General features: G+C 56.9%; 2 protein-coding genes across 5 annotated transcripts; both read left to right on the top strand.

The window, feature by feature from the left end:
• The first annotated feature begins 273 nt into the window (after positions 1-273).
• On the top strand, positions 274-17,449 carry SIRT2 (sirtuin 2). Of its 2 annotated transcripts, XM_029924184.1 has the most exons (16): positions 274-360; positions 1,244-1,290; positions 4,236-4,284; positions 4,528-4,641; positions 7,721-7,762; positions 7,920-8,026; positions 8,125-8,181; positions 8,682-8,750; positions 12,824-12,953; positions 14,510-14,569; positions 14,843-14,898; positions 15,149-15,225; positions 15,316-15,367; positions 16,350-16,420; positions 16,515-16,581; positions 16,723-17,449. In XM_029924184.1, the coding sequence occupies exons 1-16, from the start codon at positions 345-347 to the stop codon at positions 16,879-16,881; spliced, it is 1,173 nt and encodes a 390-aa protein (XP_029780044.1). In that variant the 5' UTR covers positions 274-344; the 3' UTR covers positions 16,882-17,449. The 2 variants fall into 2 exon arrangements, with proteins under 2 accessions (XP_029780044.1, XP_029780045.1); XM_029924185.1 differs by lacking the exons at positions 1,244-1,290; positions 4,236-4,284; positions 4,528-4,641 and having other exon boundaries at positions 322-360.
• Positions 17,450-17,552: 103 nt separating this feature from the next.
• On the top strand, positions 17,553-25,143 carry RINL (Ras and Rab interactor like). 3 transcript variants are annotated; one of them, XM_029924182.1, is made up of 12 exons: positions 17,553-17,780; positions 19,448-19,564; positions 19,758-19,917; positions 21,067-21,169; positions 21,684-21,756; positions 21,840-21,904; positions 22,161-22,310; positions 22,402-22,812; positions 23,229-23,522; positions 23,780-23,911; positions 24,077-24,246; positions 24,329-25,021. In XM_029924182.1, exons 2-12 carry the CDS (start codon positions 19,515-19,517, stop codon positions 24,422-24,424), a joined length of 1,704 nt encoding a protein of 567 aa, XP_029780042.1. In that variant the 5' UTR covers positions 17,553-17,780; positions 19,448-19,514; the 3' UTR covers positions 24,425-25,021. The 3 variants fall into 3 exon arrangements, with proteins under 3 accessions (XP_029780042.1, XP_029780043.1, XP_029780041.1); XM_029924183.1 differs by lacking the exon at positions 17,553-17,780 and having other exon boundaries at positions 19,333-19,564; positions 21,100-21,169; positions 24,329-25,143; XM_029924181.1 differs by lacking the exon at positions 17,553-17,780 and having other exon boundaries at positions 19,333-19,564; positions 24,329-25,143.
• The last annotated feature ends 218 nt before the right edge of the window (positions 25,144-25,361 follow it).

The raw sequence follows: 25,361 nt of genomic DNA, 5'->3' as shown, positions 1-25,361 counted from the left end.
TTATCCAATCAGAGTGAGGCGAAGAGTACACGCCCCGCCCCCTTACCACATCATGACCAATCAGAGTATTCAGATGGACTGCTACTCTCTACCCATTCCCACATTTTCCGGGCGCCCTTTACCAACATGGCTTCCAGCGCGGAGCACTCTGGGATTCGTAGTCCTCCTGACACAAGTCTTCCTAACCTAAGCGCCGCGCCCCGGACGTGGTGTGGAAGCCTGTATGCATCCACGACTGTTGCTGGGAGTTGTAGTCCTCTGCGTGGTCTCTGCCCCTTCTGTTTCCGGTGCCGTCACGGGACAGAGCAGTCGGTGACAGCCCCGAGGGCCCCCGCCCCGCGCCCATGGCCGAGCCGGACCGTGAGTCGGGGGCCCCGGTGGGAGGGTCGGGCCGCGCCGGGGCCTGGCTGAGGGCTGTAAGGCCCCGGGGCCCGAGGGCGGGCATGGTGGGGCTGGAGGTTGGGGCTGCATGGCGGAGAGTGGGATTCGGGGGGACGGGAGGTCGTTGCTAAGTGATCCATCCTGCCAAGTTGTTGGGTTTCTGGGTCGCGAAATTTTAAGGGTCCGTTTGCCACGTCCCCCAAGTTACTAACGATCGCGTGTTTCTCGCACTTTGGTTGCTGAGGACCCCCGTTGCTAAGGACTTAGATTGCCGCGGACCCGGTTGCTAAGGGTACCTGGTTGTTAGGGGAACTGAAGGATGCTAGGGGACCCCTGGTGTCTCTCCTATTTCTTCCCTCTAGTTCCTGTGTCCCTCGTAAATATACCATTCCCACTGCACCTCCCTTTCTAAGTTCGTCTCTAGTCAGAGTATCTCTTCTTATCTCCTGTCTTCCTTTTTAAACTTCCCTCTGTAAACCTAACCCTCCCTGGGCTCGCGCGCACACTCTCTCTCACACACACACACACACACACACCCACACACTCACTATTTCCTTCCTCACTTCTCCTAAGTCCTCATCCATGCCCTGTATGCTTTACTTTCTCCTCCCTCTCCTAAACCTTCCTGCCCCAGCCTCTTTGTCCTTCAGTAACCACCTCTCCTGTCAGTACTGTCCACTGTAATATCTGCTTCCCCCACTCCATCCCTGCCCTCCCTCAACTCCATTTTTGCCACTACCTCCCACCCCAGTATAATTAGGTTGGTGAGTCTTCTTGCCCCCGCCCTTCCGCTTTGAAGCCCTTCATTCCCTCTTAACCATGCCCCGCACTGTAACCACATCTGCTCCGCCTCCTCCCCCAGCCTCTGACCCTCTGGAGACCCAGGCAGGGAAGGTGCAGGAGGCTCAGGTGAGATTTGGGGAAGGGTGGAGGGAAGGAGAGAGATGGACTTGTTCCCCCACCCCACACTGGGGGGAGGTGGCAGAGGGGAGACAGTCACCCCAGGGCCCTCAGCTCCCTACCCCACAGTCCCTTGACCCCAACTCCTGGTTCAGCCTCCTGGGTAATGGTGGATTCTGGGAATTGTCAGAGAGAAGTGTGTAGCCTTAACTCCAGGCCTGCCCCCCCAACCTTTCTCCTTCCTTGTCCCCTGCCCCTGTCCTTTCTAGACCTCATTTATGCTGGGCACAGAAGAGACAGGTGTCCAGTTTGATCCCTGAAATCACAGGTCTCATGGTCACGTGACTAGAAAAGGACCCTACAGGGGGATTCTAAAACTAGCTCAAGGCAGAGTAAACTTTATGGGGCCACAGGAAGCCCCTTCCCTGGAGGAGTCCACAGGCTGGGCTAGGCGTCAGACCGAGATACAGATACATCACAGTAAGTGAAGAGTGACTTCAAATTTTCTTAGGCAGAGTAAACAATGGCACTCCACTCAGAGAACACAGCTTTTGCAAAGACTGGGGGCCACGAAGGGTGTGATGTGGTCAGTAGTCAGGGTCTAGGGGTGGTTAGCTAATTACATTCAAGGTTAGAATTTACTGAGTACTTATTCCAGCCAGGTACTCTGCTCAGTGCTCCGTGCACATCATCTCATTTTGTCTTCCCAGAATCCCTGTGGGGGAGCAAGGCCGATGGCGGCCATTTTACAGATGAGGCAGAGCTATTAAGTGACTTGTCCTCTGGCCCCCCCGCTACAAGAGCAGGGACTGCTTTGGATCCCACAGCACCCGGCACATTGCCTTCCAGACACTTCAGGGAGACATAGGCCACCTCCCAGAGACCTGAAGGCCCCACCAGCACCTCCAGCTCCCCCTTAGGCCAAGTTGCTCCCACATGCTGGGCAGGGCCCCTGAGTCCTTCCTAAGAGCCTCGCTGTCCGCAGCCTGAAAGGATGCCAAGCCACCCACAGACGCGAGATCGCCGTTCAGATGTAGGGCAGGCCCGAAGCTGTGAGGCTTAAAGCACCTGACAGATGCGGGGCAGGGCCACGCTGAGGGGGCCAGGCCGGGGCTTCTCCCTCGCCTGGCTCCCAGGGCCCAACCGCCGTCACAGAAAAAAGGTTTCATGTTCCAGAGGGATCCTCAGTCCCAGAAAGATTCAAGGATGTAAATTGCAGCATTGTCTGTGACTGGGCAAAACTGGAAACAGCCCAAATAGCTGTCAGCAGACGGTTAAATGAAGTATAGCGCGTCCTTACGATGCAACACTGTGCAGCTTTCTTAAAGGAGGAGCTGGGTCTGTAGTATATTGTTCCGTGGAAACCGCGAGGTGCAGCATGGTACTATGGTAGGACCCGTTTCTGGAGAAATAAATGAGTTTTATATGCAGAGAGAAAAATCTAGAGTGATTGCCATTCTCCTGTTCATAGTGGTTATATTGATCCGGGCTGGGCCAGGGAACTCCAGCCAAGTGCCTCAAGTCATGCATTGTCTAGTGGTCAGAGTTTTTGCAAAGCTTGTCTTAGAAATCAATTAAAAAAAACATGTAAATACGTTTGAAAGGGAGGTTCCCGATTCAAAAGGCTTGGGACCGGGGCAGAGAAAGATGGGGGAGGGGGTTGTCAGAGGCGTTTTAAGCAGGAGAGTTGGTCAGAAGTGGGGTTTTGCGAGGACCATTGCAGGACCCAGCCGAGGTCTAGAGTGCAGCAGGTATCTGTTCGTTCAGTGGTGGATGGTTCTGGAGTAACTTCCTGGGGCCGGACCCTGTTGTCAGTGCTGGACATCCAGCGGTGAACATGAAAAGTCCCTGCCATCTTGGAGCTGACGTCATGGCAGACTCTATACATGTTGGTGATCAAATGGTTGGACTGGAGAAGCCAGCAAGAGGGGCGCTTGGAGCCGAGGGGGGATGGGTGACACAGCCAGGCCATCACCCCAAGGGCAGTGGAGTAGATCAGAGGTGGAGGCTGAGGCTTGGAGCTTAGGGAGGAGACCAGGACAGCGACCCCAGAGGGAGAACAGGCTGGACCCAGGTGGAGTCCTGGGCAGGGGACGCGTCATGGCAGGAGGGCAGGAGGAGACAAAGACTCGGGGACAGAAGCCACACTGAGATGGGACCTAGGAGGAAGAGCAGGTTTAGGGGAGATGCCAAGGCCAGTTTGGAATGTGATGGGAAAGAGAGGCCAGGGGCCATTTAGGGGGAGGCATCCGGGAGACTGCGGGCACCCCATATCTGCGGACAGAGAAGTAGTATTATCAGTGCCTGGGCCAAGGCCATGTTAGCCAGCCCAGGAAAGGTGGAGAGAGGAGGTAGGGAAGGCCCAAGACAGAGTTTCAGCCCTTTCATCTGGGAGCCTGATTGAGGGCAGGAGTGTATAATGAGACGAAGGGTCAGAGATGTGGTGGCCAGGGCTCCAGGCAGGAGGGTCAAGGGCCCCAGGGTGAGGACCGAGGCGTTTTCACTGGCATCAGTCACAGGAGCCACTTGGGTGAGGAGGGCAGCAACACTGCAGGGGATGGGCGGGGGCCACAGGGCGAGGATGTGAGGCATCAGGGAGTAGGCAGTGCTCCCTGAGCACTCACCCCACCGGCTGCTTGGTGCACCTCTCACAGGCGAACCCATTCCATCTCAGCCCCGGAGGCAGTGCCCTCTGAGCTCCGTTTCCAAGATGGAGAGCATCAGGCTCAGAACAGCCAGCCACACAGGACACTGCGCTCCTCGGGAGCAGCAGGACCAGGGCTCCGACCCAGGCAGCCAGGCCCAGAGCCCGCACGCTGGCCCCCCACCGCACCTCCCTTCCTCAGGCCCTCTCCCGGCAGGAGCCTTTCCCCCCAGACCCGGTGCCACCCTCCCCCTCCTCCCTCCCTAACCCCAATTCTGGGGCCTGGTCATCCCACCCCCACCCCTTCCAGGACTCAGATTCAGACACTGAGGGAGGAGCGGCTGGCGGAGAAGCAGAGAGTGAGTATCTTCCCCGGGAATGGGGTCCTGGGGGAGCCGCTTAGGGCAGGATCCAGTTGCTGCCCTCACCTCCACCAAGGGTGCCATTCAAAGGAAGTAATAATGGGTGCAGAGCCAGTGCCTGAGGTCCCTGGCTGTGGGAGGGTAGGGGATCCCTGGGGATGGGGAGCAGGGGCCCTGGGGGCCCCTGAGCACCCAGAGCAAATGTCCACCCTGCTCCTCTCTCTCTGCTTTTTTGGCCAGTGGACTTCCTGCGGAATTTCTTCTCCCAGACCCTGGGCCTGGGCACCCAGAAGGAGCGTCTGTTGGACGAGCTGACCCTGGAAGGGGTGACGCGCTACATGCAGAGCGAGCGCTGTAAGACCCGGGCCTGCCTGGCGCCCTCACCTCTCAGCCCCAGACTCTCGAACCCTTCACGCCTCTTGTTTGCAAGTAACAAGAAACCCAACTCGAACTGGCTTGTCCCCAAAAAGGAGCGCGGCCCCTCTAACTAAAAGCCAGCACCGAGCAGGGCTGCATTCATTCAGACACTCACATGTTGTCAAAAACCTGACGCCCTCTGGCGCCTTTCTGTGTCAAAGTCAAGGGGGCTCCTGGCTGGCCTGAAAGCCAGGCCTAGCCCCTCCCCCCAAGAGAGCACCTTTCCTCTGGGGGTTCAAGCAAAAGAGCAGTGATTCGCTCCAGTCGGGCCAGGTTGGGTCACACCTCCTACCCCAAAACCAATCTCCGTGTCCCTGATTGGCCAGGCCTGGGCCACACCTCCATCGCTGATTGGCTGGGCCCTGTGGGATAGAATGATGATGATGTGATAGGAATTACCTCGTAGGGTCCTTAGGGGTGCTCTGAATTAATACAGATGGAAATGCCTGGACCAGGGCCTGGAACGGAGCAAGATACGTGGACCCTATGACAATTAATACAGGAAGCATGTTGGGGGGGTGATACATGGGTGCCTCTCTACTAGGTCACCGTGTCATTTCTATTTCTCGCTGCAAGTTGAGGTCACCAGACTCTGAGAAACCAGGCCCTCTGCAGTCCTCATCGAAAACAATGGACCCTTTGAGGGTCCTGAACAGCCTTTTGTTGAGGACGTCTTCTCCGGTCTTCTCCCGTTTCCCCCGTCCTTGGCTGCTGCCGGCTCCCTGCTCAGGCGCCCAGGCTTTCTGCCCTGAGCCTCCCTCTCCCAGAGCAGGCCGGGCAGCCGTCTGCACCCATCTTCTGGCCTGGGTGCACCCTGAAGAGAACACAGGCAAAGGCCACACAGCTTTTGTTCCTCCTGTCCTCCTACACTTGGGTGTTAGGACAGTGGCTCATGAGGCTGCCTATGAGGGGGAAGAGTCAAGGGCAGCAGTTAACTGAGCCCTCACCGTTTGCCCGCAACCAGGCTAAGCACCTGACAGGCGCCCCATCGTTTGGTCTTCCCGTTGTATCTGTGCGGTCATCACGAGGGTGATCTGGACAGAGGAGGGGACAGAGGCACAGAGAGGCTGTGAGTTGGTGCAGCCTCAGCTGGCAAGAGGCCAGTCAGGACTCCACCCCAGGCCCCCTGAGTCCAGACCGCGTGCTCCCACCCTCCCGTGTGGCCCTAACTGGGGCATCCCTGAGCCAAAGCTAAGGGCTTCGTCACCCTTGCTGTCCTCCTTCGCACAGGACATGCCAGAGGTGCCCGGTCCAGGGGCCTCACACTTGTGTCTGTCTGTCAGTGTCTGGGCAGACGCCAGGGCGCTGCGTGCCAGGGCTGTCCCCCAGCTGGCAGCTGACAAGGCAGTAGGACTATATCTGCACAGCCCAGGACATTTGCGAAATGATTCAACTGCCACGTCTTCCCATTTTCTTTTCTTTTGTTTTTATTATCTTTTTAAGTTTATTTATTTTGAGAGGGGGAGGAGCAGAAAGAGAATGAGAGAGAGAGACGGAGAGAGTACCAGACAGGCTTCACGCTATCAGCACAGAGCCCAGTGCAGGGCTTGATCTCATGAAATGTGGAGATCAAGGGTCAGGGGCTTGGGGCGCCTGGGTGGCTCAGTCGGTTGAGCATCTGGATTTGGCTCAGGTCATGCTCTCACGGTTCGTGGGCTCAAGCTCCACATCCAGCTCAGAGCCTGGAGCCTGCTTCCAATTCTGTGTCTCCCCCTCTCTCTGCACCTCCCCCACTCATAACCAGTCTCTCAAGAATAAATAAATGTTAAAAAAATTAAAAAAGAGAAGCTCAACCGACTGAGCCACTCAGGTGCCCCTTCCTATCTTCATTTCTGAAAGCTGGGGGAAAGATGGGGGGATGAAGTGCATACACGTGTACAAATCCTGGGTCTCAAGAAGTACAATTGTCTCAAAGAATAATAGCAAACACATATATAGTGTTTGCTCAGTGCCGGACACGGATCTAAGCTTTATGTGAATGAGTTCATTCTCTGGACGGCCCCATGAAGTCAGTACTGTAAGTAAGGATGCCCATTTTACAGAGCAGCAAGCTGAAGCCCAGAAGGGAGATCTGAACTAAGACACCTCCTCCCTCACTGGCAAGCAGGGTAGCCGGGATTGGAAGCCCTTACCTGCCTGCTTTTCACTGGATGCAGGCCGAGAGTGGCAGAGCTTTGGCCTTCACCAGAAAATCACCAGACTTCTGGTGCCTGATGTGTGGTTGATGACAGAGGAAAGGAATATGCTGAAAGAATGTGAATGATATGCTAGATGGTCATTCAGGACTTTGTCCAAACGGTGAGATGTGGGGGCGCCTGGGTGGCCCAGTCGGTTGAGTGTCCAACCTCAGCTCAGGTCATGATCTCACAGTTTGTGAGTTCGAGCCCCACGTCAGGCTCTGTGCTGACAGCTCAGAGCCTGGAGCCTGCTTCAGATCCTGTTTCCCTCACTCCCTGCCCCTCCCCCACTTGTACTGTCTGTGTCTCTCTCTCTCTCTCTCTCTCTCTCTCTCTCTCTCTCTCTCTCTCTCTGCCCCTCCCCTGTTTGTGTTCTCTCTTTATCAAAAATACATAAAGAGTTAAGGGAGGAAAGAAAAAGTGAGGAGTGGCCAGAAGGTTTTACATTAGCCAGTAGCTCTTCCGGAAGACCCCTATGGCCCCCAGCCTTCTCACTAAGATCTCCTGCACTTTCTCTAGAACTAGTCAGGAGGAGAAACTTCCCCCCCAGGTGGCCTTTTCTCGAGTCTAAGTTGGCATAATTTCAAACCATAGATTCCTTGTCCCCATCCTGGCTCTGCAACCAGTTGACTGTGTGACCCTTCCTTTCCCTGAGCCTTGGTTTCCTCATCTGTAAAATGGGGGTGTTAACTCCCCCCGCCTTGAAATGATTGGGAAGACCATGCATCTGAAATATCGGCCCCAGGGCATAGCCCTGAGTAAACAGTCTGGGGGGCTGTGATGTTGTCCTTTTGGGGCTGAGCACACGGTCACATGATGCCTAAACTCCTCTCCTCCAGGTCGAAGGGTCATCTGTTTGGTGGGAGCTGGGATCTCCACATGTAAGTGCCTCCCCTCCCCCAGGAGCCATCCCCACATTGGGGTCCCCCTTTCAGCCGCTGGGGGGAGCCACATCTGGGCCCTTGACGGGGGAGGATGGATGTGGTACAGATGGGGCCGAGGTCCCTGACCCATTGCTCCCTGCCCCTCCTCCCCCAGCCGCGGGCATCCCTGACTTCCGCTCCCCATCCACCGGCCTCTATGCCAACCTGGAGAAATACCATCTTCCCTACCCGGAAGCCATCTTTGAGATTGGCTACTTCAAGGTATGTGCTCCCCAGGGAGGAATGTAACGGTGGGGGGATGGGATCGCCCGACTGCAGGTCCCAGCTCACCGTGAGGATGCCGGCTCTCTCTCCCACAGAAACATCCAGAACCCTTCTTTGCTCTTGCCAAGGAACTCTATCCTGGGCAGTTCAAGGTGAGTTCTCTTCCCTGGTGGATAGGAAAGCTCAGGGGGACAGCAAGGCATGGGAAGGCTTCCTCTGGGCCTTTCTGACAAATATCACATGGGCTCCAGGCTTCCTGGTCCTGGTCCCTCATATGCCGCCCTGGTGACCCTGAGCCTCGGTTTTCTCATCTGTATAACGAAACTGGTGATAGCCTCTGGAACTTTTTGGAAGGCTTACCTGAATTAACAGTCCACTTAAGACCCCAGACGGGAGCCAGGCTGCTTTTGTACAGACCCCAGCTCTACACCTGTGTGATTTTGCAAGCCAATTCACCTCCGCTTGCCTCAGTTTCCTCGTCTGTGAAATGGGGCTAGCACTGGTCCATGCCCAGCCCCCTCAAGACCCCCAGACCAATGTGTGATGATTCCATGAGCTACAACAGCCAGAGCGTCTAGAACAGTGTCTGGCTCATGGCGACCCGCGGCCAGCGCGCTGTCATTATCCCGATGTTCCGATTGCTCCCCTCCAGCCGACCGTCTGCCACTACTTCATCCGCCTGCTGAAGGAGAAAGGGCTGCTTCTGCGCTGCTACACGCAGGTAGGTGGCCGCGGGGGGCATCCCCGGGCAGAGGGGGGCTGGCGGGGCGTGTCCCCAGCCTCGGGGCCCCCGATTCCTTGGCACGTGGCCTGCAGTGAGTCCCCTACCCTCGCGCAGCCTCAGTCTCCCCTACTGTAAAGCAGAGGCCAGAACAGCTTGGCCCTTTGGGTCCCTGGTGACGTGGGAGCCGCCCTGTGTGTGGCGACACAGGACCTCACGTCTGGGGGGCCGCTCTGGGCACTGCGGATTTCACGTTTGGTTAGAGGTGTCTGCACGTGGCTACAGAGTGACTCGATCTAACCGAATCGGTACATTAAGACCGTTTGCCAGCCGCTGGGCACAGAGCCTTAAAGAAGGGGCGCCTGTAAACAGTGTGCCTCGAGGTGGGGTACGGGGCTGGGGGGTCCATGGCTCCTACATGTCAGGTGCTTAGCCGAGGCCCAGCCCTGGGGTTCCCTGGTGAGGATGGCTCCGCTGTTGGCTTCTGGATGAGTCAGCAAGACGCTTTTGGGGTCTCACCCCCCCAGCAGTAAAAACTGCGCCTCTGCCTTTGTTTTATGAGTACGTGTTTGATGAGCGCAAGTGAATACACATTGGAGTAACGCGGTGGGATTGAGCGTCTGACTTCAGCTTAGGTCATGATCTCCTGGTTCGTGGGTTCGAGCCCCATGTAGGGCTCTGTGCCAGAGGCTGCTTCAGATTCCATGTCTCCCTCTCTCTCTGTCCCTTTCCTGTCTGCTTTCACTCGGTCTCTCTCTTTCTCTCTCTCTCTCTCTCTCTGAAAAATAATAAACATTTTAAAAAACTTTTAAAAAAATAAATTACATGATGAACAGTAGCAGTGATATCATATCACGCTCTACGTGAGACCCGAGAACCCAGAGTTACAAGAGAGAGAGAACACTTGAGCGTTAACAGGTGTCCTAATGCTCTGTCCCTGCACCTGCAGCCCGCGAGGCTGCCACCAGGGGGAGGACGAGTTTTGTTTTGTTTTTTTTAGTCCAGATTTCTCAGCCTGGCTCAGGCGCTCCTGCCTAGCTGCCTAGGGCGGTCGGTGGTGGCCGTGGAAGGGACAGCCGCCTCCTTCTAGGAGGACACCCCCGTCCCCCGTCCCCTAGCTCAGGAAAAACCCGACCTTTCTTCCCAGAGTCAGTTTCATCCACAGGACGTGGCCCAGACAGGCTACAAACCGCTCGCTTGAAGCCCAGTGCCTTTCGGGCACGACTTCCTGAAATTTCCATCACAGCCCTGGTAGCCGTCTTCCGTCACGAGTGTTTACTGAGCACACGCCTCATGCCAGGCCCTGCCGGCAGCGTCATCCCTGCCTCCCCCCCGCCACCCCCCCCTCCAGAGCCGCTAGTCTCATGCTGAGAGAGATACACACACTGGGCAAGATGGATAAGGACAGCCTGTCAATAAGGTGTCCAGGAGGGCCTCACTGAGAAGGGGACATTTAGACAAAGACTTGGGGGGTGGGGGAGGAGGGACGATCTGGAAGGAGAGTGTGTTGCAGGCAAAGGGAGCAGCCAGGGCAAAGGTCCTGAGGTGAGACCGTATTTGGCGTGTTTGAATAGCCGGATCTGAGTGAGCAGAGAGGACGGCCATAGCGAATGGAGGAGTCCGCTCAGGGAGGTGACGGGGGCAGCCCAGCCCTCGGTGGGGGGGGGGGGGGGGGGGCAGAGTCCTGGGGCCACAGGAAGGGCTTTGTCCACCGCCACCACTGAGTAGGATGGTGCTGCAGGGGAGGGGATGTGACCCGACCCAGGTGTCCCTCTGGCTGCATGGAGGGGACAGGCTGAGGAGGAGGCCGCTGTGACGGTCCAGGCAGGAGAAGATGGAGGCTGGCCCAGGGTGGGGGCCAGTGAGGGGAGAAGTGTGCGGGTTACGGATCTGTTTTGAAGTTGGAGCCCGGCTGTGTCTGAGGCCAAACCCCCCACCCCCTCCCTCGGAAGCAAGCAGGCTGATTGTACTTGGGAACCCACATAAACTCATGCTGGGGTCCGGGGCAAAGGCCCAGGCACTGCTCGCCTCCTTGCGATACTCCGTGCGTGGACTTAACGGCCCCGCAGCCCCAGAACGGCCTATGACCGAAACAGATAAACGTGGGAAAACACGTTCCACTCTCATGTGTCATGAAACCTTTTTTTTTCCCACACTTGTCACCGTCTCCATCAACCTCGGCCACTTTTTGAGTCACTGACCCAGTTTTCTGGAACACATTGTCTTCACTGCTTTCTGAATTGCGATGATACAGCACTTTTGGAGCTCTGTAGGATGCTATTTTTATCTCAAGATACAAGTCTCCGTTGGTGAGAAGGCGCCCTGTTCGCTCTAGCCGCCGTGAGCACCGCAGCAAAGTGGCTTCTAGTTCTTTTAAACATATGTGCCATTTACACCCCGCACAGGGCTTGTACTTGGCTTTGTTTTGATTCCTATGTGGAAGAACCTTCACATCCACCTCTTGCTTGCTTGCTCTCTTAAGATTTTATTTTTAAGGAATCTCTACACCCAGTGTGAGAACTCGAACTCACAACCCCAAGATCAAGAGTTGATCCCTCCCCCAGCTCTGAGCCAGCCAGGCACCCCCACTCTTTCAAAGCTGCCATTGCCACCGTGTCCCTCAGGGAAAACAGTGTTTTCAAACAAGAAGGGAGCCAAGGTTTAAAAAGCAAGAGATTCAGATGCCCTGGGGGGGCCCAGTCGCTTAAGCACCTACTTCAGATCAGGTCATGATATTGCAGTTCATGGGTTGGAGCCCTGCATCGGGCTGTGTGCTGGCAGCTTGGAGCCTGCTTGGGATTCTCTTCCTCTCCCCCTCTCTTTACCCCTCCCCTGCTCCCTCTTTCTCAAAATAAATGAATGAACTTAAAAAAAATTCCTTTCTTAAAAAAAATTCCATACGTCAGCAAACAAATAGACACATGTCCCCGCAGCCTTTGTTCCTCTGTGCCTTTTAACATCTTGGAGAGATCATTTCAATACCGGGACCTCTAGGTCAGCCTCATCCTTTTCTTGTTTGTGGTTTCTCTATCAAGAGGGGCTTCAGAGAATAACAGGCATTTAAGTACTTCGTTTACGTGCCCTTTATTTATTTGCACGCACGCTGCCGGCTCACGTGTGAGTGAGGCCGTAGACTGACTGAGTCAAGTAACAAAGGCAAAACTGACGAGGGGGAGGGGAAAGGCTGCTCTTGTCTGCGCGTTTGGGGAACAGGCTGATTGCTGGCAGGGAGCAGAGCGCGCGGCTGGGGCCGTCTGCCCTTGAAAGAGAATCCTTTGGGTTGTTTGCAGCGGCGTCTCAGCTGTGGGCCGCACGTGACCCGCCATCTCCGTGTGGCCTCGGCTGGTGTGCTCTGTCAGCACCTGCCTGGACAGCATTCCTCGCCGGCAAACAAAAGCTGCTCCCGAGGGGCTGCGTGCTTTAGGCCAAATGAGAGCACACGTGTCCATGTGGAAGAGAAGAATAGCCTTGCTCGATTTGACAAGGAAAATACCTGTCTTAAAAGAACGCAAGTTAATATGCCATCTCTGAAACAGCCCAAGAAACCTGGCTGCTAAGTAGGAAAACAGTGATGGAGAAAACCAAACAAACCCTCCTGATTCCTTTATTTATGTTAATGCTTGGCCAGGGCTGCCACATAGAGCTGTGCGGGTTGGGCACTGTACAAGGATGCCACGTCTGAGGGGGCTCTATTTATGACGGAGGCATTGTAGGTTTGTATGTTAATTTCGACACATTTCTGGCAGGTGGCACTAATGTTGGGTGGCCCTAACGAGTCAAATTTTCTGAGAAACGCAAAGGTGTCTGAATGTGCAGGGAAACTCCATGTGGGCTGACGGTGGCAGTGGACCTGGGTTCACAGACAGAAGTTTGGGCACCACCTTGAATCATCTGGGACTCCTACACTGCCGGGGGCACTATCAGGGTGAACAGAGCAGTTTGTAGGCACACCCCACCCCGCGCTTGCCTCTCCTGCCAACTCCCTGCACTGCCTGCCGCCCGGGAGGGGTGTGTCTCGCCAGGAGGGGTGTTCCTCACCGCTGAGCCCCTCTTCCCCCCTCCTCTCCCTCTAGAACATCGACACCCTGGAGCGAGTGGCAGGGCTGGAGCCAGAGGACCTGGTGGAGGCCCACGGCACCTTCTATACGTCCCACTGCACCAGCGCCCTCTGCCGACGGGAGTACACGCTAAGCTGGATGAAAGGTGAGGGGCCGAGGCTGTCCCTGAGAGCAGGGCCCCCACGCCATGGGCACTGTTTAGTAGATGATGGCAGCCCCCCAAGACCGGAGGGGGCAACGGGGTTCACAGCTCCCAACACCACCTCACAAGCAGGTTATAACGGAAGCAAGCTCCAGACCGAATTTGGCCACATGGCCACCGGATGCTCAGACAAGCTGTTCTCTGAGGTCATGACACCCTAGCTCTTTGCCCTTTGAGGGGCTCATGACGGCCAAGGCAACTACCGTCTGAAAAGAGCAGAATATCTGATAGAACTTTCGGAGAGGAGGGAAATATTCCGTATCTGTGCTATCCAATATGGCAGCCACTGCCGCAGGTGGCCGTTGAGCACTTGAAAATACGACCAACGTGACCAACAAATGGAGTTTGTCGTTTTTTGGCCATCTTTATGAATGTAAATATTAAAAGCCATGGCCATGACCACCTCATTGGACAGCGCTGTGCTAGAGGCACAGGATCCAATAACCCATCAGTCGGAGTCAGGCAAGCAGATCCCCTGGGGTGCGAGGCGTGGTTAGGGATGCAGGCTGGGGGCTGTCCCTCAGGACAGGCTACAGGGCTTGGTAAAGTCTGAGACCCTGTTCACAGAAGGGCAGAGTGTCAAAAAAAAAAAAAAGGCAAAAGATTCAGCCAGCCCACATTTCTCGAAGGCCAGAGAGAGCCTTTGCCTGACATCCATTGTGCGGCTAAGAAGCCACCATTTCACCCATGGAAAGCCATTTCTGACGCTCTTTATGCTGATTTGACAAAGCCCCTGGTGTCCATGTGAGACGGGACAGCTGGAGCATTTGCCGTGGGGCCTCCGGAGGACGGCCTTTCTGCTGAAATGCCAGCTGACGGCCTCTGGGGCCAGGAGTCTTGAATAGCTCCCGTGTGGGGCTGGGGGCAGTGTGCGCACACGGCCCAGTCCTGTCGCTGCCGGCAGTAGCCCCGCACCCCCCCTATCTCATGCTGTCGCTGCCCACATTCCTCAGAAAATGACAGACGGTGAAACGGGCTCTGTAAATGTTTGTTGAAGGAACAAAGAGTTGAACAAACCAGCTAGGGTTCTGGGACTTGCAAGCGACAGAGTGCCTTTGGCCTTCCTTAATCGATCAACAGTAGGGAGCGTGATGGTCATAAGGTTGGGGGGGGAAGTGTCTGTCACAGAACCGGGGATGGGAAGCAGCTGGGCCCACGGATGTGTCCCCATCCCAGGGTCATGCGCCTAGTCTCACGGATGCCCTAGGCCTCTCGCCCAGGATAAACTAGGGCTCCCCTCAAAGCCCAGGCGAGGGGTAGCGGAATCCCCGCGCCCCTCTGCACATTCACCGGTTCTGGTGTCTATTCTTTAATTCAAGGGCCACCCGGGGAATCCTGCGGGGGCTGGGGGAGGTGGGAGCAGCTCCCTAAGCAGGGAGCAGGGTCAACACCCCCGAGACCCCCCCAGTGCCTGACCGTGAGGGAGGCAGACAGGCTGCAGCCACACACCCTAGCCCCAGCGGCTCACCCCTCCTCCCCCTCCCCCCTCCCCACCCCAGAGAAGATCTTCTCGGAGGTGACTCCCAAGTGTGAGAAATGTCACAGCGTGGTGAAGCCTGGTGAGCCCCGTCCCGGCCACGAACCCCGCCCACCCCGCCTCCGGCCACCCTCTGCCCCTGCCCAGTGCCCCGAATGTGCCCCAGGGAGAAGGGCTCTGCTGCCCCTAGCCGGTCTCCCCCCACTGCTCTGCCGTCCCTGCCCCCACCCTCGGGTCTGCTTCCTGCTCCTGCCTATTTCCTCCCTCCCTCTCTCTCTTTCTCTCTCCTCTCCGTCTGCCTCCCATTTCACCTTCTCTTTCTGTCTCCTGTGTGTGTGTCATCCAACTGCCTCAGACATCGTGTTCTTCGGTGAGAGCCTCCCAGCCAGGTTCTTCTCCTGCATGCAGTCAGTAAGTGCCTCCCCCCGCCCCGCCCCACGCTCCCCTGCATATAGTAAGTGCCCTCCCACCCTGCCCCACGCTCCCCTGCATGCAGTCAGTAAATGCCCACCCCACCCCATGCTCCCTGAAGGAGAGGCAGCCAGGGCTGTGCCCTGGACAGGTAGCTTCCCCAACTAGCTGCGGGGGGGGGGGGTTGGGGGGGGGCGGCTCGGCCTCTGTTGAGCCTCAGGAGCGCTCACTGGCCGTCCCCCCCTCACAGGACTTCCTGAAGGTGGACCTCCTCATCATCATGGGCACCTCCCTGCAGGTGCAGCCCTTTGCGTCCCTCATCAGCAAGTAGGTTGGGAGCTGGGACCGTGGTGGGGGACTGCTGGGGCCTGGGGGTGGCCGGGACAGGTCCTTACCACTCAGCTCGCCATCCCCCAGGGCACCCCTGTCCACCCCGCGCCTGCTCATCAACAAGGAGAAGACCGGGCAAGTGAGTTGGCTCCCCATGGCCGCCCCCTCTGTGTTCCCCCGCTTCCTCCCCGGGTCCCACCTGCGCTTTCACTGGCTTCCTGGAGATCTGGGCCCCAGAAGCTCCAGAATCTGGAGGGGTCAGATGCGGGGCCACCCAGACTCTAAGATCCTACAGGCCTCTGCGTCACTCAGGACTCTTCTGAGCAAGTGACAGACCCCAACTCAGATCGACTGTGGCCAGAACAGGAATGCTGTGCCTCCTGCAAGTGAAGAGTCAGGGGGGGTTGGCCCCGGACCCGCAGCACTGCGTGGGGAGGCGCCCACTCTCCTCGCAGCCTTTCCCTGACGTGGCCACCCTCCCTTATCCCTGGGGAGGGCGCTTCCTCGAACAGGCCCAACGTCCCTTGTGCCAGATGCTGTCTTGAGCGCTTTCTTCTTTTATTGTTTATATTTTTGTCTTAAGCAGGCCCCACACCCAGCATGGGGCTTGAACTCACGACCCTGAGATTAAGAGTTGTGTGCTCTAGGGGCGCCTGGGTGGTTCAGTCGGTTAAGCCTCCAACTTAGGCTCAGGTCATGATCTTGCAGTTCGTGAGTTTGAGCCCCGCATCGGGCTCTGTGCTGACAGCTCAGAGTCTGGGGCCTGTTTCAGATTCTGTGTCTCCCTCTCTCCCTGCCCCTCCCCTGCTTGTGCTCTGTTTCTCTCTCCAAAACAAATAAACATCAAAAAAAAAAAAAAAAAGAAAAGAAAAGAAAGAAAGCAAGAAAAAGGAGTTGTGTGCTCTACCGACTGAGCCAGCCAGGTGCCCCCTAAGTACTTGCTAAGTAGTGACCCGCTGCCGGAACAACGCTAGGAGAGGTTTGGTGGTTGCCCCTACTCTACAGATGAGGAAACGGAGATTCAGAGAGGCCAAGTCACTTGAGCAAAGTCACAGAGCAGGGAGCAAACCCAGGCCACCTGGCTCCAGGGTCTGTGCTCTGAGCGCCCCCCTCCCCCACAGACTGACCCTTTCCTGGGGATGATGATGGGCCTCGGAGGAGGCATGGACTTCGACTCCAAGAAGGCCTACAGGTGAGTCCTGGGCCTGTGTGGGTCAGGGCCAAGGTGAGAGGGAGGGTGGGAAGAGCGGGCAGCGGCCTGGGAGCTCTGACTGTCCCACCCACAGGGATGTGGCCTGGCTGGGTGACTGTGACCAGGGCTGCCTGGCCCTTGCTGACCTCCTCGGATGGAAGGTAAGGCGTGGAGCCACCTCGGCCCAGCCTGAGCCCAGTCCCTAGGCCCCTGCCCCACAGGTCCTCTGACCCCATGATGCACGGTGACCTCTGACCTCGGTGAACTTCACACACACACACACACACAACGCCCCCTTGCAGAAGGAGCTGGAGGACCTTGTCCGGAAGGAGCATGCCAGCATAGACGCCCAGCAGGCGGGCTCGGGGAGCCCTAACCCCAACCCTTCAACTTCGCCCAGGAAGTCCCCACCTCCTGCCAAGGAGGAGGCCAGAACCGCGGAAGGAGAGAAACCCCAGTGACAGCTGTGTCCCCTGGGCGGGACGCCCTGCACTGTTGGGCCGGCAGAGCCCCAGCAGCCCTGGGCCCCTCTAACGTGCTCGCATGTGGGGAGCTCAGAACCTTGACTCTTAACCACTCCCTTTCAAAACCGGGTTCCCAGCCCCCTGACCCTGGCCAGTCTCTAACAGCTCCCAGGGGCCGAGGCCTGGGCACCCCAGCAGTAACAGCCTGCGGTCTCTAACCACCCGCAGGGCCGAGGGTCACCCTCCCCTAATCTCTAACTGGTCCCTGGACCAGGGCCACCTCTAAACTTCTAACTATTCCGGACCTGGGACCCAGGGCTCCCAGGGCTCCCCATGCCCTCCACTGCTCGTGGGAGCCTGTGGCCAAAGAGGCCGAGTCCAACCTACCCCAGGTGGGGTGCGGGCCCCCCAAACATCACTCCCTGTCTGCAGGGAGCTGAGCCCGAAGGCCTCGCAAGTCTGTACCTCCGACTCCCAAACTGGGTGTGGGCACCGGTCCCCTTCCCTTGGAAGTGGGGCAGACAAGTTTGCTCATTGGAGACAAATTAAAAACAAAACAACTAACGATCAGGTGTCCGGCCTCCCTGTTCCTTTCAGCGGGCATATCGGGAGGCAGCCGAGGGAGGGCAGCCGGGAAACCAGAGCACCTGCTGGCCCGGGGGAAACAGCAGGGAGGACGCCGCGGCCTGCCAGCCCGGGGTTCTTCCCCCCGGACCCCCACACCGCCTGAGTCCCTTCCTCCAAAGCCTAGTCACCTAAGGCCCGAGCCCCCAAAAGAGGGGAAGGTTGGTTTCAGATACCCCCCAGCCCCGCCTCTTCCCCCACCCACTCAGCTTCCTCTCTCTGTGAGGAACACTTTCACTTCCTGCTACTCCAGGCCTCCCCTCGAAGAACAGGTAGGGGTCCCCAGGGACCGAACAGCTGGTATCGTCACCCCCCACCGCTGCCCTCTGGTATCAGGGTGCTGCCCCCATCCCGCCTTGCCCAGCACCTCTGGCTTCCTCCTCCTCCACATCCTCCTCTCCTGGGACCCAGGCGAGCATCTGCCTCCTGGCCCCCGCCCCTCCTGCCGGCTCTCCCGGGGACAGGGCACCCACTCACTGTCCCCACCCTTCCCCAAACCCTGGGTTTCTGGTCAGCAAGCCGAGTGATTTTTAAGCTACTTATTACCTGTCTCCTATACCACCCCAAGCAGAAATGGAGGCCCCTGAGAGCAGGGGCCTGTCCTGTCCTTAACTCCCCGCCCTCCCCCTGCCCCGGGACTGCAGCTCACTCTAGGCCTGTGCTTCTTAAGTGTTTGTTGGGTGCACTGATGAACGGCCCCTTCCTGGGATGGCCACAGGGAAAATATTCCAAAAATGCCCACCTCGAGTCCTAACCCACTCTAGCTAGGACTGTGTGCTGGCTTTAAGAGGTGAGGTCCAGGGACGCCTGGGTGGCTCAGTTGGTTGAGCGTCCGACTTCGGCTCAGGTCATGATCTCATGGTTCGTGGGTTTGAGCCCTGCATCGGGCTCAGTGCTGACATCTCAGAGCCTGGAGCCTGCTTTGGATTCTGTGTCTCCCTCTCTCCCTCCGCCTGTATCCCTGCTCATGTTTTTGTCTCTCTTTGTCTCTCTCTCAAATATAAATAAATGTTAAAAAAAAAAAAAAAAGATTTGAGGTCTGTCCAGTGCAGGCACCTGGCTGGCCCAACCATAGGGCATGTGGCTCTTGATCTCCAGGTCGTGAGTTCAAACCCCACGATGGGCATGAAGCTCACTTAAAATTTAAAAAAAAAAGCTTTTTTAAAAATTTAAGGGCTGGGATCCAATGGATAGAGGGGACAGACGTGTTACAAAGCAAAAAGAAAAGTGGCAACAGTAAAATCTAGGTAGTGAGTATTTGAATGTTCCCTGTAAAATTCTCTCTTTTCTGAACGTTTGAAAGCTTACACAATAGAATGTTGTGGGGCCGGGGAAGGGGGGGCGAGTCGGAATACTTGAGGGCCCTCCTGTGGTCTGGGAAGGGAGGCAGAAGGGATGTCCCATAACATAGTGGCACATTGATGGAGCGCCCACATTTTTGGGCTGACCACTTGCCCAGACACTGCATTGTTCAGAATCTGTCGTGTTTCCATACCGCTTAATAAACAGCTGTCGGTTTGGGTATTCCCCTTGTCCCCTCCCACCAGGACACCTTGTCCTTCCTTCTGGGATCCCCAGATCTCCCCACCATCCAGCCACTAAAGAATTGACACCTGGGGCGCCTGGGTGGCTCAGTTGGTTAAGCCTCCGACTTCGACTCAGGTCAGATCTCACGTTCATGGGTTCGAGCCCCATGTCAGGCTCTGTGCTGACGGCTAGCTCAGAGCCTGGAGCCTGCTTCCGGTTCTGTGTCTCCTTCTCTCTCTGCCCCTCCCCCTCTCATCCTCTGTCTCTCTCTGTATCAAAAATAAATAAAACATTAAAAAAAAAAAAAGAATTGACACCCGGCACAGTGAGGGGGCCTTGGGTCCATTCTGATTGATCAGGGTCTCTGCTATATTTGATTGTAAATATTGTGACTATTACCATATTGGAGCAGCCTTGAACCTCACCTTCCTCCCCACCGGAAACCAGACCATGGCTTGCTGGCCTCCTGCATCCTGAGGATGGCCCAGCCGGAGGACAAGGCCTCTGCAGGCCTCATCGACGGGGAGAGGTGAGGGCTGAGGGGGCTGGGGTCTCCAGGTCCTGTCCCCAGATTCCAAAGGCCCTTCCATCCAGTGCCCACCCCCCATAGGACCCTGAATCTCCTCTCACCCCCGGGCTGCCCCTCCCCACACCTTGGACCCCACCTTAGCATCCAACTGCCCACCTCTAACCTCTGGTCTCCTGGCCCCTGTATGTCCCAGGCTGGTTCCGCCACAGGTGAATGGAGCAGGTGAGACCCCCTTAGGGGTCCTTGGGACCTCAGAGCCACTCCTTCGCCTGCGGAGGACACAGTGGGTGTGGCAGATCCCAGAGCTGGACACTCCGCATGCAGAAGCCCTTCTTGAGCAGTGGCTGCCTGGGGTGAGTACTCACAGCCAGGGTCCTTCTCTGACCCTCCGCATGACACCGTGGGTCAGTCCCGACTCTGCCGCCTGCTGGTGACAAGCAGCACAGACTGGCCAAACCAAAAAGTGCCACTTAACTGATTCAAATGATGGAAAATCACAGAAGTAAAAGGAATTTCAGGGATGTCTGGGTCCTGAGCGTTAGAGTGCTTACCTGGTTCCTTTTGGCCCATTTCTTGGCTCTGCTTTAGACTGTGGGGAAGGCTGAACGTTTAGGGCTTCAAGGAACAAACGCACCCATTCCATACAGTAGTGTAGGCGCCTCTCTTGGTACCAGAATGGCCGCTGCAGGCTCTAGCTCAGCAGCTCAAGTGACAGCAAGGCCAGCTTTTGCAATTCTCTTGGACTTCCTCCGTGGTTGCCCAGGGGCTGCCCTGGGTCCGTGCACATGTGTGCCCTCCAGGCAGGAGGAAGAGAAGAAAGGAAGCACCAGTTATATCTGTTTCTTTTAACAGGAAAACCAAAAGCCTTCACAACCGATTCAAAACATATGGAGGGGGGCCCGGGTAGCAATATATTTTTTAAAGCTCACATGGGAGTTTTAAAGCCAGAGGTGAGAAAGGCCACCTACATCATTATCCATCTTCTACGGCCGGCAGATTAGGCCCTGCCCACCCTGCAGGTCTGCAAGGGGTAGGGAGTGGATTTGGATAAGGCACCTAGGGGGTCCAGACAGCTTCCTTCTCGAGGGGGCACTCTCCTTGTGGTGGCCGAGATGGCTGTCCCCAGCTGAGGGCCACATCTCACAAGCTTAGCAATCCCAGTGTGAAAAGAGGCCTCCTGCCAAGAGTTCCAGCAAAAACCTCGTGGAAGATTTCCATTGGCTGGGCTTGCTTCACATGCCCATCTCTGAGCCAATCACAGCGGTTAGAAAGCACTGTCATCCTATTGGCTAAGTCAGGTCACAGACCATCCCTAGGGCTTGGAGGGAGTTAATCCCTCCCACAGGGATTCAGGGAGGGAGTAGGTTTCTCTAAAGGAAATTTGGCCTGTGTAATCAAACATACAAACATACGGGAGAGGGATGATGGGCAGATAAAAGTAACAGACATCTGCACAAATCCTCTCCAAGATGACCTTTGCCTCCCCCCGACCCCCGACCCAGAGTTTCCTGGTCACAGGACATGACCCCCACCAGGTCCTGCTGTTGAGGACAGGAGTTTCATCAGGAGAAGTCAGCACCTACCAGATCCAGAAGCTTCCTGAAGGTAAGGAGCCTACTCCTGAGTTTCCAGTCCATAGCAAATTTGGTGAGCTTTGCTTCCAAAATAATCTCCCAAGTCCTATTTGGTGGCATAAGTGGGATGGAAGCCTAAAGACACAGGAAAAGATGGGGACTTCAAGGTGGTAGAAATGTCCCTGTTTTAAAGGGCTGTTGGGGAGGGGGCACCTGGGTGGCTCAGTCAGTTAAGCGTCTGGCTTTGGCTCAGGTCATGATCACGTTCGTGGGTTCAAGCCCAGCATCAGACTCTGTGCTGACAGCTAGCTCAGAGCCTGGAGCCTGTTTCAGATTCTGGGTCTCCCTCTCTCTCTGACCCTCCCCTGCTCACGCTGTCTCTCTCTTGTCTCTCAAAAGTAAAAATAAAAAACATTAAAAAAATTTTTAATAAAATAAAGGGCTGTTGGGGGACTGCAGAACTGAGGAAGAGAGAGTCCCAGAAGGTGAGGCTGCCACCCTTCTTCCACTTTTCTTCCTTGCCCTTTGTTGCCCCCACCCCTCAGGTGTGTCTCTGGAATACTCGAACCTCTGTATGCCGGACCTGCCCCATCTCCTGGCTTTCCTATCAGCCAGCAGGTACAGGTTACCCATCAAAGGGGCTAAGGGGATCCATCTCTAAGGCACCCCACCCACTGCAGCTCCCCATTGTCTTTTCTCAGGGATGTTTTGCCCCGAACACTGCTCTTGCCCCCTCCCACTCTAAGGCCGGGAGACCAACAAAGAGGTGAGAGGCCACCTTCCAGGCTCCTTGGTCCAGGAGGATGGCACTTCAGTGACCAGACTTCTAGGTTTGAGGGAGGATAGGATGGGGGTCTGAGAGAGCTGTGGGAGGCTTGACTCCTGGGCCTGAGTGACAGGGGCCAGGCACCCAGCCTCAGCTCCTTCAGTAATGAGGCTGGGAATTAAGTCTCCTGGTACCCTGAAGGAATCAGGGCCGGTGCCTTGGACATCTGGGACACCTTGGTTATGCTGGCTCCCAGGTCTTCCAAAGACTGGCAGTGTCCAACTCAACATTACGGAGAAGGTGCTCTCCGTGGTGAACAAGCTTTATCTGGAGACCCACAGAGGGTGGGGTTTGGAGCAGATCACCCCAGAGACACCTCCAGAGACCGCAGAAAGACAGAGTTCAGGTGAGCTGGGCTGGGCAGGGCCCCAAGCCCCTGAAGGATGAGGGAGCTGCTCCCACTGTTCTGTGACACGGAACCCTCTCGTCACATCCAGCCCCCAGGAACCCTGCCCCTCACCGGGTCTCCTGGGTGGAAGGCCCACTCAGCCCAGAGGTATGCCGTCCTGGGCCAACTCTAGCCAGCCTGGAGGAGGACGAAGAGGAGGACGGAGACGAGCCCACCTGCAAAGATGAAGAGAAAGGACCCGACGATGTTCTCACCCACCACATCCGGGCTCTGGCCAGGGCCCGGAGCAGCTACGTGGGCCGGCAGTTCCAGGGCCTCAGAGCACGCCTCACCTCAGATGCCAGAGGCCCCCACAGGCCCGGGGACCCGGCCACAGAGCTGCTTCAGGATGTGCGGCACCTCCTTACTGACCTCCAGGATCACTTGTCAAAGGACCCTGATGTCAGGGCTGTCTTTGAGAGCAGGGGCCCCGGGGTCCCCCGGAAGCATGAGGATCTTGGTAATAAGGAGGACTGGGAGGGAACTTACGGCCATTCCTGGAACCCCTCCCCCAACCCCCTACCCCAGCCTTCTCCTTTGCCATCTCTGGGCCTTACATATGCGTTCACACCCAACTTCTTTCTCTCAGTCTGTCCGTGGGCACCTGTTTGCTTTTGCACTCACGTTGCTTTTTCCTCGCTATGGGGACACCTATTCCGTTCCCAGCTGCTCCATCTCTCGCATGGATGACAGCCATACGCCACACCCAGGCTCCCTCTTCCCCCCACCATGTTCTCACCCATGTCTACACTTGTGGGCGGCTGGAAGCCAGGGAGGGATGGGAAGGTGGAGGAGGGGGATACGGTCAAGTGGAGCTAGAGGGTGGACATGGGTCAGCCTGGCGGCCCTTCGCCCACCCATCTCAACCCCTCACAGGCGCAGCGGTGGAGGCGGCCCTGTGCCGGGCGGTGCTGGCGCCCTTGAAGCCCGCCCTGTGGACGCGACTCCGCACGCTGAGAGCCCGGGAGCTGCGCAGACTGCGGCAGCGACAGATAGCCCTGCGGGCGGAGGCGGGGCCTGAGGGGCAGGGCCCCGCCCCCGCCCTGCGGAGCCGCATCCACGCGCGCCTGGAGCACCTCCACGCCGCCTGCGCCCCACGCCGCAAGGTGGCGCTGCTGCTGGCGGCGTGCAGTGACGTTTACGCGGGCCTGACCCAGGGCGAGAACCAAGGTAAAGGAGGTTTCCCTGCGTCTACGCGCACGGGCGGTAGCTGGAGGGTTGCGGGAGCGCGGTGGGAGGCGCCCGTGTACACGTCGAGGGGAGAGGCTGACACGCCCTAGCAGGGGGCATCTACGCGGGCCTGGGGATCCGCCAGGATGTGCTTGCACGCCCAGCGAGGTGGAAGGGCGACCAGTGCTCATGGTTCCGGGGATTAGATGGAGGTGTCTGCACGCCCCATCCACTCGGAGTCTGTCCTGTCCCGTCAGAGCCTCTGGGGGCCGACGCCTTCCTCCCCGCGCTGACGGAAGAACTGATCTGGAGTCCGCACATTGGGGAGACGCAGCTGGACGTGGAGTTTCTTATGGAGCTCCTGGATCCCGACGAGCTGCGGGGAGAGGGTGAGCCCCCACCTCGGAACGCCGGGTCCCAACAGGGGGCGTCCTGGGGCTGACTGGCCTCTCCCCAGCGACAGGGGTTAAAGGTGGGCACACCACAGGGGGACCTCACTCAGGCCACCAGGGCAGCCAGAGAGCTGCGCTGACCGCCCCCCTTCCTGTCCCTAGCCGGATACTACCTGACCACGTGGTTTGGGGCGCTGCACCACATTGCTCACTACCAGCCCGAAGCGGGCCGCGCACCCCAGGGGCTCAGCTCGGAGGCCCGTGCCTCCCTGCGCCAGTGGCACAGCCGGCGAACCCTGCACAGACCAGACAGACAGGACCCAGGAGCCCAGGTGATCGCCCCTCCAGACTGCGGGTGGCGGGGAGTGCTGGACCCACTGCCCTTCTGACCCAGGCCCCTGCCTCTCCCCACAGGTCCGGCTGCCGTTTGAGGAGCCATGGGCAAGAGACACCGTGCCGGAGACCGACTATGATAAGGGGTCCCCACACCCTCCTGCTCCTCAGGCATGATTCAGGAGGCGCCAGGCCAGCACCGATTTCTGACCCCTTGTTGATTAGGGTGCAAGGAGGAGGCGAGGTTCCCCGTACAGAGGCACCTCTGGGCCTTTGCACTGGCTACTCCGATCTCTGGTATTTATAGTGCTCCTTCCCTCACCTCGGTGAGGCTCTGGGGTCGCCCTGTGTAAAACTGCATCTCTTCTGGCCAACTCTCCCCTCCACCAGCAGAATAATGCTCCCCGCAAAACATCCACCTCCTGATCCCCAGAAATCCATGAACGTGTTACCTTATGTGGTAAAAGGGACTTTACATATGTGACCAAATTAAGGACCTTGACATCATCCTGGTTGACAGGTATCATCACGAGTCCTTCCTTCAAGAGGGGAGGCTGGAGGGTCAGGGTCAGAGGAGATGGGATTTTGTGAGAAGAGGTCAGTGTGATGTGGCCAGGAGCCAAGGCGTGCCTAGAAGCTGAAAAAGACAGGGAATGGATTTTCCCCTGGAAACTTTAGAAGGAACTCAGCCTTCGGTTTTAGCCCCTAAGACCTGTTTTGGACTTCTGACCTTTAAAATGGCAAGATAATAAATGGCTGGGCTTGGAGCCACTACATTTGTGGTAATTTGTTACAGCAGCAGCAGGAAGCTCCCGCACTCTCTTACCCTGATCTTTCTTTTTTTCCATAGAAATTGGCACTTCCTAACATGCCATAAAATGTATGTATTGATTGCGGTAATTGTCCATGGTCTCCCTTCCCTTAGAACAGGACAGCACCATCCAGCAGGAATTCTATGCAAACTAGATATGTCCTTCCAAATGTTCTAGTAGCCACATTACAGAAAACTAAAAAAAATCGAGTGAAATTAACTTTAATAGCCTGTTTGATTTAACCCAATATATCCCAAATGTGATCACTCCAACATGTAATCAATATCCAAAAATAAGGGGTG

Source organism: Suricata suricatta, chromosome 16 (assembly GCF_006229205.1).
Source record: "Suricata suricatta isolate VVHF042 chromosome 16, meerkat_22Aug2017_6uvM2_HiC, whole genome shotgun sequence".
Classification (NCBI taxonomy): Eukaryota; Metazoa; Chordata; class Mammalia; order Carnivora; family Herpestidae; genus Suricata; species Suricata suricatta.
The sequence above is the reverse complement of the archived record's forward strand: the minus strand, read 5'-3'. Positions and strand labels throughout refer to the sequence as shown.